This window comes from Dama dama, chromosome 9 (genome assembly GCF_033118175.1).
Source record: "Dama dama isolate Ldn47 chromosome 9, ASM3311817v1, whole genome shotgun sequence".
NCBI classification, from domain to species: domain Eukaryota; kingdom Metazoa; phylum Chordata; class Mammalia; order Artiodactyla; family Cervidae; genus Dama; species Dama dama.
Genome location: NC_083689.1, coordinates 19,786,125 through 19,799,607, shown reverse-complemented (window position 1 = coordinate 19,799,607; position 13,483 = coordinate 19,786,125). Strand labels below are relative to the sequence as shown.

The 13,483-nt window shown below is 45.0% G+C and overlaps 1 protein-coding gene across 6 annotated transcripts in view; it reads left to right on the top strand.

Annotated features, from left to right (window-relative positions):
* Nucleotides 1-13,483, top strand: part of INSR (insulin receptor) — a 142,183-nt gene that overhangs the window by 8,139 nt on the left and 120,561 nt on the right. For all 6 annotated transcript variants that reach the window (XM_061150402.1, XM_061150405.1, XM_061150403.1 and 3 more), the window contains exon 2: nt 10,368-10,919. In XM_061150402.1, coding sequence (XP_061006385.1) covers nt 10,368-10,919 — 552 coding nt within the window. The remainder of the gene's footprint in view (nt 1-10,367; nt 10,920-13,483) is intronic.

The window sequence follows — 13,483 nt, the reverse complement described above, 5'->3', positions numbered from 1 at the left end:
GGAAGCCCCTTGTAATCTTGTGGTTTGATGGGTGATGTCCTTGAGGTGGTCTATACAGAGGTATGGAATTGACTGGAGGGATTTAGCCTAGCTGTTCTGGAGCTTTCAGAGAAGCTTGTGGAAGATACGGGTGTCAGGGTGACTGTGGGTCTTTGGTCCTCTCTCTGGTTCCCTGGTCTTAAATACTGTGCTCTGCAGACCTCCCATACCCCTTCCATCCTTTTATCCTCCTGGTTTTATCACATACTGTTATCACTTCTGCCTGCATCCACCCCTCTCCCCAAGCTCCGAACACCCACTGGATCCACATCCCAGAGCATCCCAAAGGTCCCCCCCAGACTCATTGTGCGCCAGTCTGAGCCTGCTGTCCTTGCCACTGGTTCTATCTGGCCCTCTCCAGGTTCATCAACAATGGTGCCTCACCCCCCGCCCCCACCCCATCTCCCTGGGGACCGAGTCCCCACTGATGCTGGTTCCTTAGATGACTCTGTGGTCTTGTCTGTTTCCTTTTGCACCCACCCACCCCATGACAGGCCCACTAGGCCAAGCCACAGAGGTGGTTCCAGAGTGCCCTGTCCAGTACCTTCTCTCCCCTCCTACCAAAGAGACTTTTCTACTTGCTGCTTCCGTCCGTCTACAGCTGCCAGCTCAATCAACCCATCCCCCTGGCGATTGAGCCTGGCCTTAGCTGGGCAGAGTGTGGTCTCAGTTCCTGACTTCATGACTGCACTTCCTTGGGGTTCTCTCTTCTTTATGGGCTTGCGTTTGCTTCCTGTGCCCCAAGGACCTTTCTTCCTTCTTTTCCCCCGTGGATTCCTACTTTTTCCTCATGGAACTGGGTCAGAGGCCTCCTTCCTCCCCTCTCTGGCTTCATCGCCCACCCTGTTCTCCTTCCCTTTCCGCACAGACTGGGTGTATCTGTCTGGGTCCCCACAGACACTGGTCTGCTCAGTGGAGATGCGTTCTAGTGAAACGCTGACTACACGGTAAATGAAACCGTACTCTAAGTGTGGATCAGAGAAGGGCTTGATGCATGTTTGTCTAAAGTAGAAAGCAGTCTGTCCTGGAGTAGGCAGGTCCTGGAAAGGAGGGGAAAAGAACTGTTGTGGTCTGAATTGCCACCTCCCCGCTCCCCACTCATTGGTTGAAACCTTAACTCCTCAATGTGGCTATATTTGGAGAGAGAGCTTTTAGGAGGTAATTAAGGTTAAATGAGGTCATAAGAGGACAGTCCTAAACTAATAGGACTGGTGGCCTCAGAAGGAGGAGGGACTTCCCTGGTGGTCCAGTGGTTAAGACTCTGACCTCCCAATGCAGGGGTCCCAGGTTTGATCCTTGGTCAGGGAACTAGTTTCCACGTGCCACAGCTAAAGCTCACATGTGCTGTGACTAAGGTGGGGTGGAGCCAAGTAAATTAAAAAACAAAACAACAATGAACAACCCCAACCCCAAAGAAGGCACCTAATGGTATTGATCCTGGAACAGAGTGCTCAGATGAACAGGTGGGGCTGGAAAGGTGACCCAGGTTGGGTAGACGGTATGTTTGTCCTACGTGAGTCCCTGTCATATGCTTGGGGACCTCATTTAAAATGCAGATTCATGGGCTGGGCTCCTAGAGACATTGATTCATTTGGTCCAGAGCTGGGCCTAAGAATCTGCATTTTAACATACACCACCCGCCCCCAACACTCCAGATGATTCTGACGGTCCACAGAGAATTTTTATTAATGGAAGCAATACTCTATTTTTAAAATTATTTATTTATTTATTTATGGCTGCGCTGGATCTTCGTTGCTGTGTGGGCATTTTTTTTTTTGCTCGTTTTGGTAAAGAGGGGGTACTCTCCAGTTGTGGTGTGCAGACTTCTCATTACAGTGGCTTCTCTTGTTGCAAAGCATGGACTCTAGGGCGCTTGGGCTTTAGCAGTTGTGGCCCGTGGGCTCAATAGTTGTGACTTCTGGGATCTAGAGCATAGGTTCAGTAGTTGTGACACATGGGCTTAGTTGCTCTGAGGCATGTGGGATCTTCCCAGATCAGGGATCGAACCCGTGCCTTCTGCATTGACAGGCAAATTCTTTACCACTGAGCCACCAGGGAAGTCCTCCACTGAATATTTTGAGAAATGCCGTGTGATGGCTAAGGACACAGGTGTGGGAATCCTAAGGACCTACGTGTGATGTACTGAATTGTAACCGCGCCCCCGCCCCCACCCCACAAACTCATGTGTTGAAGTCCCAACCCTCTAACCCCTCAGAATGTGACTGTCTTTGGAGACCGGGTCTTTAAAGAGACAGTCAAGGTAAAATGAGATAATCAGCATGGCCTCTAAGCTAATCATGTGTCCAGTCATGTCCTTCTCTTTGTGGCCCCATGGACTGCAGCCAGCCAGGCTCCTCTGTCCATGGGATTTCCCAGGCAAGAACACTGGAGTGGGTTGCTGTTTCCTCCTGCAGGGGATCTTCCTGACCCAGGGATCAAATCCACATCTCCTGCACTGGCAAGCGGGTTCTTTAGCAGTGAGGCACCTGGGAAGCCCATTTGCTGATAAGACTGATGTCTTTATAAAAGGAGATTAAGACAGACACACCCAGAGGGAAGAGCATGTGAGGACACAGGGCAAAGACGCAGTCTACAAGCCAAGGAGAGAGGCTTCAGAAAGAATCCATTCTGCTGACACCTTAATGTCGGACTTCTGGCCTCCAGAATTGGGAGAAAATAAATTCCTCTTGTTTAAGCCACCTGGTCTGTGGTCGTTTGTTAGGGATGGCACAGTAGACTAATATGCTGGGTTTAAATCCCAGCTCTGTCTCCTTCTGGCTTGGTGACCTTGAGGAGGACATGTTTTTTTCTGAGCCTCAGTTTCTTTCCTCTTTGAGGAAATCTGTCTTGGTGACAGTTTGCCTGTTGCCCAGACCCCAATCTTGTGCATCTCACACCTCAGGGTATTTACTGCCCTTCTGTGACCAGCCATTTCCAGCAGAACCCACCTCACACACTTTCGTTGTTGTTGTTCCGTTGCCAAGTCACGTTCAATTCTTTGAGACCCCACAGACTGCAGCGCACCAGGCTTCTCTGTCCCTCACCATCTCCTGGAGTTCGCCCGAGTTCATGTCCATTGAATCGGTGATGCTGTCCAACCATCTCATCCCCTGTCATCCCCTTTTCCTCCTGCCCTCAATCTTTCCCAGCATCAGGGTATTTTCCAATAAGTCAACTCTCTGCAAGAGGTGGACAAAGTATTGGCGCTTCAGCTTTAGCATCAGTGCTTCCAGTGAATAGTCAGGGTTGATCTCCTTAAGAATTAACTGGTTGGATCTCCTTGTAGTCCAAGGGACTCTCAAGAGTCTTCTCCAGCACCACAATTCAAAAGCATCAATTCTTTGGCATTCAACCTTCTTTATGGTCCAACTCTCATATCTGTACATGACTACTGGAAAAACCATAGCTTTGATGATATAGACCTTTGTCAGCAAAGTGATGTCTCTGTTTTTTAATATGCTGTCTAGGTTCTGGCTGAAGTCAGTTTTAAGAGCCAGTCTTAAGAGCAGGCAGGTGGAGACTCATAAGGATATCTGGCACCTCAGTGTGCCCAAGTTCTAATTTCTGAAGGGAATAAATCTGGGAATTGGTTCAAAGTAGCTTGGACTGAAGAACTGATATGTGTACGTACGTGGCCGGACACTGGTTCTCCTCTATTCTTCCTACCCATCATCACGTGCTTATCAACATTCATAGATGAGGAAACTGAGGCACACAGAGATTAAATATATGACTCAGGATTATACTGTTGGCAGGGGCCCATGCTGGAGTGGGAGGCCAGATCTGTTGGGTTTCTCTCTCTCTCTTTTTTAAAAAATTGCCTGTTTATTTTGGCTAACCAGCTCTTAGTTGTGCCACACAGGATATTCCATCTTTGTTGAAGCACTCAGGATCTTCACTTGCGGCATGTGAACTCTCAGTTGTGGTGTGTGGGATCTAGTTCCCTGATCGGGGATGGAACCCAGGCCCCCTGGATTGGGAGTGTGGAGTCTTAGCCACTGGACTACTTAGCCACTGGACAACTGGACCACTGGGAACTAGGAAGTTCCCAGGTCTGTTGGGTTTCTAGTGGGCCCTGAAACTGGTGTGCGTGGTGGCCTGACACCTGAACCCAAGACTTGTTGGCCAGGACTCCTGAATTTTGGAAGAAGCAGTGTTAAGACTGGAAAGAATGCAGAGAGGAACGTGTGGCCCCAGAAGAGGCCACAAGGGAGCATTTGAAGAATGTTTGAAGAACGTACAGGCTTGAAAGCAAAAAGTATAACTCTTAGCCTTGTAAAGAAGTTTCAGAATCTTCTAGACATCTCCCTCCCAGATCCTCAGTATTTATTTGCTGTTTTCATGGTGAAGAGAAAGCCAGGGGAGAGGGGACACTTTCCAAGATGGCTCTTGTATCTGTCTTCTCTCCAACTGCGAAATTCATAGATTCTTCTGGCCAAGAGGGGAACTTCAAGACTAGTACTGTCTGCTTTGATGGAAACAGTCTACAGTTGCACTATCCAATATGGTGGCCACTATCCACATGGTGCTCTTGAAATTGTTCAAATAGGTTTTTACGTTAATAGTCTGTATAGTCAAAGCTATGGTTGAGAGTTGGACCATGACGAGGGCTGAGAATTGATGCTTTTGAACTGTGGTGCTGGAGAAGACTCTTGAGAGTCCCTTGGAGAGCAAGGAGATCCAACCAGTCAATCCTAAAGGAAATCAGTCCTGAACATTCACTGGAAGGAGTGATGCTGAAGCTCTAGTACTTTGGCCACCTGATGCGAAGAGCCAACTCATTGGAAAAGACCCTGATGCTAGAAAAGATTGAAGGCAAAAGGAGAAGGAGGCGACAGAGGAAGAGATGGTTGGATGGCATCACTGACTCGATAGACATGAGTTTGAGAAAATTCAGGGAGATAGTGGAGGACAGGGAAGCCTAGTGTGCTACAGTCCATGGGGTCAAAAAGAGTCAGATGTGACTTAGACTGAACAACAACAAACTTTAATTCACTGAAACATAAATGTGAAAAATGTAAACATAAAGCCTTGTTTAACTTTAGTTGATTGAAATGTCAGAAAATCAGTACTTGATTCTGTTATTGAACAACTGTTTTTTAGGGGGATACAAAGAACCCTACATTTTCAATTATTCATTTTGTGGAATATGCATATACTGACTGAGTATTTCTGATCAAAATTTAGCATCTAAATTGAGACATGTTGCAAGTGTGTAATACACATGGCATTTGGGAGGCATAATGTGAAAAAAATCTTGTAGTTTTTTTTTTTTTAGTATTGCTTACATGTTGAAGTGAAATTTTTTGATACATTGGATTAAGTATATTTAATTCAGTGTTTCTTTTTTACTTTTTTAGATAAAATTTAAAATTCTATCATGTTTTTATCAGAGAAGGCTATTTTAGACCCTACACACCCTGGTGACCTATAGTGATGGGCTGTAGCTTGCTGTCACTCTTGACCTTCCAATGAAGTAGGCAGAACAGAATAATTCTTATTGCTCTGTTTGTGTAGGTTTTAGTCCTGGTGTCACCTCCTCTGGGAAGCCCTCCTTGACTGTCCTGGGCTTAGTCAAGTAGCTTGTTTTTTTATGATTTCTTCTAGCCTTTGATGCTGTCTTTAACTAACTGAGATATCCTCCTCAGTTATACCTTCAGTTGATTTGAGTAGTTAATAGCAACTATAGTCTCTGAGACCCAGGGCAGCCTGTATCCTATTCTTTTAAGCACTTCCAGTCCTTGGAACAGTGGAAACAGGTTTTCAGCAGATAGGTGCTGCAGGAGTGAACGAAGAAAACCATCTTTAGCAAGCTTCCTCCAGGTTGTCACCTCATGGACATTATTTCATTGTTTCCTATTTAAGTCACATTCACCTGCTTCTTCATTAGGTATGTTTTTGATAAAACAGAAGTGGAGAAACTGTAACATAGTTACAGCATAAACTTTGCCTTTAATTGCTGGATTGAAATCTCAGTTACCCCTTACAACTCATTCTGTGTGAATCTTGAATTTTGCTCACCACAAAAATAAGCATGGACCATTTTGTTTATCTACTTCCTCTGGGATTAGTTTTAGAATTCATCAAGAGAGGACTTCCCTAGTGGTATAGTAGATAAGAATCCGCCTGCCAGTGCAGGGAATACGGGTTCGATCCCTGGTCTGGGAAGATTTCACATGCCCCAGGGCAACTAAGCTCGAGTGCCACAATTACAGAGCCCCAGCTTTAGAGCCTCAGAGCTGCAACTACTGAGCCCGTGGGCCTAAGTCTGTGTCTGCAACAATAGAAGCCACCGCAATGAGAAGCCTGAGCACTGCAACTAGAGAGTAGCCCCTGGTCACCACAACTAGAAAAAGCCCGTGCAAAGCAGTGAAGACGGAATGTAACCAAAAATCAAGTAAATAATTTAATAAACAGAGAGAGAGCGTGTCTGCCAGAACATGGCCAGGTGCTTCACATAGTGAGTGTGTTGGCTGTCACCAGGACTGCCCTCCTCCCCTGATCCCGTGGTCCTTCCCTATCTGTGTCTAGAGTGATGGTTAGTCAGGTACCACTTACTGAGGGCCTGAAGCATCCTTAAGTTTCCCACCCAGAGGTATTACAAACCAGTGCAGGGCCCTACATATATTGCTGGCACTACTTCTAACATCCTCTGGGTATTTTCTGTCCCCGCAGTAAATTGCTCTATTGTCTTATACTAATAGGGACACATACGGCTTAAATGAGGAGAAGGAAATGGCAATCCACTCCAGTATCCTTGCCTGGGAAATCCCATGGACAGAGGAGCCTGGTGGGCTGCAGTCCATGGGGTAGCAAAGAGTCGGACATGACCGAGCAACTAAACAATGACCACCACCACTACGGCTTTAATGACTTGAGTTGGAGTCATTGGAGATTAAAAAATAAAGCAATTCTTTGTTGTCCTGGGTAGTTATAGTCATTTAATTTTTCAACAACAACTTTATTGAGAGCTAATTAAATACCATACAATTCACCTATTTAAAATTTACCATGTAGAGGTTCTTCATAGATTAGTATATTCACAGAATTGGGCAACCATCAACATGATCAATTTAGAACATTTTCATAAGTCCTCCCAAAGAAATCCCATACTTTTTATCTGTCACTCTGCATTTCCCTCTCTTGAACCCCTTGAAACCACTAGTCTACTTTCTATGGATTTGGCTATTCTGGATATTTCATGTAAATGGATTCATTCCACATGTGGTCTTTTGTGACTGGCTTCTTTCACTGAGCGTCATGTTTTCGAGGGTCATCTCTTTTATAGCTAGTGTCAGGGTTTTCTCCTCTGTTATTGTTGAACAATCTTCCTCTGTATGCACTTGCTACATTTCATGGACATGTAATGTTTCTCCCTTGTTGGTTATCATAAATAATGATGCTATGGACATTTGTACACACATTTCTGGTTGGACCTATGTTTTCATTTCACCTAGGAATGAAGTTTCTGGGTTATATGGTAACTCTTTGCTTAATCTTTTGAGGGGCTACAAGACTGTTTTCCACAACAGCGGCTGAGCCATTTTCCATTCCCACCAGTAATGTACAAGCGTTTTAATTTCTCCACTTCTGTGTCAACTATTGTAATTGTCTGTCTTTTTAATTTTAGCCATCCTGGTCGGAGTGAAGTGGTATTTCACTGTGGTTTGGATTTACATTTCCATGATGTTCAACAGCTGGTTAATCTTTGAATGCATGTTCATATCTGATTTCTCCCACAACTTGGGAAGGATGGTGTTTGTGTATCTGCACCAATTTCACAAGTGTGTGTGTGTGTGTGTATGTGTGTGTGTGTGTGTGTGTGTGTGTGCAGGTAACATAGAGTTATGAGGCTCAGGCTTGAGAAGCCCAGACCTGTGACCAAGTCTAAGTACACTGCCAGATATAGTACAGGACACCAAGTTAAATTTGAATTTAATATAAACAATGAGTAATTTTTAAGGATAAGTATGTCCCAAACATTGCAGGCTTACCTAAAAAGTACTCCTTGCTTATCCGAAATTCAAATTTAACTGGGCTTTCTGCATTTTTTTTCTAAATTTTTAATTAACTAATTTATGACTGTGCTGGGTCTTCATTACTGCTCGGGCTTTTCTCCAGTTGCAGTGAGTGGGGGCCACTCTCTAGTTGCAGTTCAAGGGCTTCTCATCGCAGTGGCTTCTCTTGTTGCAGAGCACAGGCTCTAGGGTGCTTGGGCTTCAGTAGTTGCAGTTCCTGGGCTCTAGAGCACTGGCTCAATAGCTGTGGTGTATGGGGGCTTAGCTGCTCCAAGGCATGTGGGATCATCCTGTGCCAGGGATGGAACCCGTGTCTCCTGCATTAGATGGTGGACTCTTTACCACTGAGCCACCAGGGAAGCCCTGTCCTTCATTTTTATTTGCTAAATCTGGCAACCTTGAATGTTACTGGTAGGTCATATGTCCTTGGCTGACCGGCTTTGCCCCTCAGAGTTTTCTCATCTGTGGGGTGCAGATGGAGCCTGTTGACAGGGATCAAGGTGCGGTACCTGTCTGGACAGACCTATGTGTGTAGATGCTGTTGATGTGACTGAAGCTGGGAACCTTAGACGAGGCTTGGGTGGCATGAATGTGTGGTGTTGGAACTGACATCCTAGTCCTCTCGATGGTGTCTCCCAACCTCTGAGTGAGTGAGTGTGTGTGTGTTGGCAAGGAGAGGCTGTCTAAGGAGTTCACATCTGATGAATGTTAACTCCAGTATAAGGAACACAGGAGGAGGGAAAGATCTAAATAAGTATATGGAGGAAAGGAAATCCGAGAAGCCTTCCTGGAGGAGGTGGCCTCTGAACTAGATCTTGAAGGATGATGAGCTGGATTTCAAAGTAGGGAGCTAAGGTGTAAAGAACTTTGACAGTCAAAGGGACTCAAGCTACTGTATTCAGAACAGTGGCCACTTGGTGCACATGTCTATTTCCATTCATACTAACTAAAGTGAAATCAAATACCCAGCTCCTCAGTCTTATATAAGCCACATTTCAAGTGCTTGACAACCACGAATGGCCGGTGGCTTCCATATGACCAGCACATATGTAGAACATCTCTATTGTTGCAGAAGTGCCGTTGGACTTTGTCAGAGTAAGGCAGGGGTCACCAGACTACCATCTCAAGGGAAAACACCAGCCCACAGCCTGCTTTTATAATAAAGGTTTATTGGAACACAGCCATAGCCGCTAGTGGTCTCTGGGCTGCTTTTGAGCTGTAACGACAGAGTGGAATAGTCTAAACAGAGACTGACCACAAAGCAGAATGTATTTACTATCTGAACCTTTATAGAAAATATTTGCCCGCCCTGGTCTAGGGGGGTGAAAGCACAGAGCCTAGAGGTGACACCATGATGTGTTTGGGAGAAATAAACAACAACAAAATAGCTGACATTAATTGAGCACCTACTGTGTGCTAGTCACTGCTTGGGTGTCTGCATTATTTCATTCCCTTCTCTTCATAGGTCATGTTATGGGAGGGGTGGGGTTTGGAAGACCCTCTTGTAATTGGAGAGTAGTGGACAGGCCTGTTTTACATGGTGCAGGGGATGGAGGGGCAGAACCTTGAGAGCTGTGAGAGGGAAAGTGCAGGGTGCTGGGGAGCCATAGAGGGTGTCAGAGCAAGGGAGAGACCAACTGCAGGAGAATAGGTGTGCAGGGTGTTTGTACTGGGGAGATCAGACTCTGGGAAGCCCTTGACACACTTGGATAAAAGGTAATTAGACTGTGGCTGCCTGCCAGGAGGGCGGGTTGGGAAGGAGAGTCAGGAAAATGAGAGAATTGACAAAACACAGCCAGGTCTCCTTGCCCCATTTCTGATGTGGGCACCTTTATCCCCATAAATCCATTTCCTGAAGATGTTTCACATTGACTCACTGGGGACGGCTCCCCTTTCCCCTTCTGCACCTGCTGCATTACTCAACCCCCTGTAATCCCAATGTCTCCATTGCATCATATTTGATGTGATGGTTTTAAGGTTTCTAAACAGGTACTGCCAAAGGAATTATTATTATTCAGGTTTTTTGCCTTTTGAGAGTAATTACTTAGGCATGGACACTTTACAGAGAAACCCACTGATGGGGGCTGGCTATAGAAACTGTGGGGTTCAGTGCAGAATGAAATCTTGGGACCCCCTCACCCAAAAATGCTTAAGGATTTCAAGATGGATGAAAGAACATTAAGCCCAGGGCAAGGCCCTTCTGAGCAGGCATAGGACCCAGGTCACGTGGCTGCCCTGCCACTCATTCTTATAAACCATCCATGGGGTGTTTGCTCACCTGTCTTGCTCTCTGCTTGTTTGCACTTCCAGTGTGTCCCGGTATGGATATCCGGAATAATCTCACCCGGCTGCATGAGCTGGCCAACTGCTCGGTCATTGAAGGACATTTGCAGATTCTGTTGATGTTCAAAACAAGACCTGAGGACTTCCGAGACCTCAGTTTCCCCAAACTCATCATGATCACTGATTACTTGCTGCTCTTCCGGGTCTATGGACTGGAGAGCCTGAAGGACTTGTTCCCCAACCTCACGGTCATCCGAGGCTCGCGCCTCTTCTTTAACTATGCGTTGGTCATCTTTGAGATGGTTCATCTGAAGGAGCTTGGCCTCTACAACCTGATGAACATCACCCGGGGTTCCGTCCGCATCGAGAAGAACAATGAACTCTGCTACCTGGCCACCATTGACTGGTCTCGCATCCTGGATTCCGTGGAGGATAATTACATCGTGCTGAACAAAGATGACAATGAGGAGTGTGGGGACATTTGTCCAGGCACCGCCAAGGGCAAGACCAACTGCCCTGCCACTGTCATCAACGGGCAATTTGTGGAGCGGTGCTGGACACACAGCCACTGCCAGAAAGGTATGTCAGAGTTCTCTGGATTCTAAACCATTTCTTGTGATTTGATTCATTAAAAAGATGCTGGAAATGTTCACTAGCTCAAGTGGTGACAAATCTTGTTTTGCAAAGGCTCAGATAATAAATAAACTTTAAACTTTGCAGTCTATACAGTCTCTATTGCAACTACTCAACCCTGCTATTGGACTGGGGAAGCAGCCACCTGGCAACAATGGGCAATAAATATACGGGCATGGCTGTGTTTCAATAAAACTTTATTTACAAAACCAAGTGGTGGGCCTGATTTTGCCAACACCTGAGCTAGCTGGTTGAATGTTCCTCTTGCTTGACAGAGCAGATGAGTATGGATTTTGCTGTTGAAGAAAGGAAATATATTTCTTGTCTGATTTAAGATTGCTCATGGTATGCATTTGGAAAAAGGAATGTTTAAAGGATAAAAACAAAGCAGCCATCCTTATTCCACGATTACTGGGGGTATTTCCCGTTAGTGGCTCTGTTGTGTCTGGATTTAGTTAACTTTCCCTGTCATTGGGTATTTAAATTATTTCTAGTTTTCAAAAAGAGGGTTGAACATTTTGGTGTGGAAGCTTTATTGAGCATTTTTTTTCCCCCTTCAGGTTTTGGTTTTCCAGAAGTGAAATTTCTGGGTCAAAGTTTCTTGATATTGATTGCCAAATGGCTTTCCGGAAATGTTGTACCAATGGGCACTCCTCCTAGCGCTGGCTGAGAGGGAACACCTTGGCCAGCTTGAAGTGTTGTTTGAAAAATCTTTCATAATTTACTGGAGGGAGGAGCTGGTGTGTTGTCATTGTTTCTATTTGCATTTCTTTGATTGCTATCAGGGTTGAGCCTTTTAAAACATGTTTATTTATCATTTAGGTTTTCTCTTCCTGTTCATATCCTTTGTCCATTTGTCTTTCAGTGCCTTAGTGGTTTTTGAAATATTAATCTGCGTGTGGTTTTCATAGCAAAGACTGTTAACTCTTTGCCAATTACATTTTCAGATGTTTTTGTTCAGTGATGAAAATACTCTGGCTGTCCGTTGCCAGAGAAGCTTAAAATGTTTATGGAGTTCAGACCTGAGTTTTTGCATGCATCTCATATTATTTTATGCTTAGAAAGTCCCTTTCTATCCATAAAATGAAAGTGTTTTTCCTCCAAGTTTTCTCTTAACTTTAATTATTATCATTAAAAAATTTGTCAAGGGTATCCATTTTCCCCCAAATAATTAGTTGGGGGCTCAAGGCCATTTACTGCAGAAACTTACCCCTTCATCATTGATTTGGGGGTCTGTTTCTGAGTTTCTATAAGTATGTCTGCCTTTCCACATGCTGAAGTTATTAACGTTCTAATCCATGTAGTTTTATAATGTTTTGATATCCAAGAAAGCTAGTTCTCAACACAAACTTGTTAATTGTTTATTGTTTTATTGACTGTTTCACATGCTGTGAAATTCCCTGGGAAGAATTAGCAAATGTGAGATGGAGACAGGAGAAAGTGAGTGGGTGGCTTAATGATTTTATCACAAAAGATAAGGGAAGGGAGAAAGGAGGGTTTTCTCACCTGAGCCCAAAACTATGGAGAAGCCACACAGCTATAGAGAAGTCAGTCCTGAGTAGAATCCATAGACTCAGTAGGGAGGGGTCCTTCAAGTTCCAGGAAGGAGTCATCATGGATGGAGATGTTGAATGTGAGAAAACAGGAGGTAAGAGAGAAGATACCTCTTTTTTGAGAGTTTGGCCAGTGAGGGGAGGGAGAATCTGCTGGTTTGTGGATGGAGGAGGGAACAATGGTTATTATGTTGTGGAAGAATCTTGAGAACGTCGGTAGGTCAGGGACACAGAGAAGCCAAGCTGTGATCAAGAAGAAAGATCAAACCTGGGGCAAAGTCTTGGCGGAAATAGAGGACCACCCGTGGGTTTGGAACTTCACAGAAGAATGGGGAGATTTCTGAGGTGGTGGTGGGGTTGAATAATCTGGGTGGGAGTGAATATCCTGATGAATTTGGAGGTAAGGGGGTTACCTTCTTTGGTGGTGAGGAGAGGAGAGGCCGTGTAGGCCCTACCATGTTACAAGGACACACAGCTGCAACGGGAATTCTGTTATCCTTGTTTTAGAGACCAGAGAGGTTTTTAACCTGCCTAAGGTCACACAGCTAATAAAAGATGGCTGGAGTTTGCACCACATCTGAGATACAAAAATAGCATCTCTGTGTGTGTCTTTTGGGGGCAGGGGTGCCTGCTCTGTTTAGAGGTGGGGAGCTTTACTAGTAGCTGGGGCATTGGGGGAAAACAGTGAACACTTTTATCCTAATGCTCCGTTCTCCAAAATCAGTTTCTTGTTTTTGCTCCATACTCACACGTCTTGAGATATAATTTAAGACATTCCTCTGTGGATTTATTTCTGTACCAATTTTAGTCAAAATATCCAGGATGGTATTATCTGCAAAAATGTCCGTGATGTTTTGAGTAGGTTTTGTTTTTAATCTTGTGCTTTGGAGAACAAGGCTTGTTTTTCTACCCTGGGGGTTTCAGCACCAGAGAAGGCGTGGCTTTGCGTATAAGGTT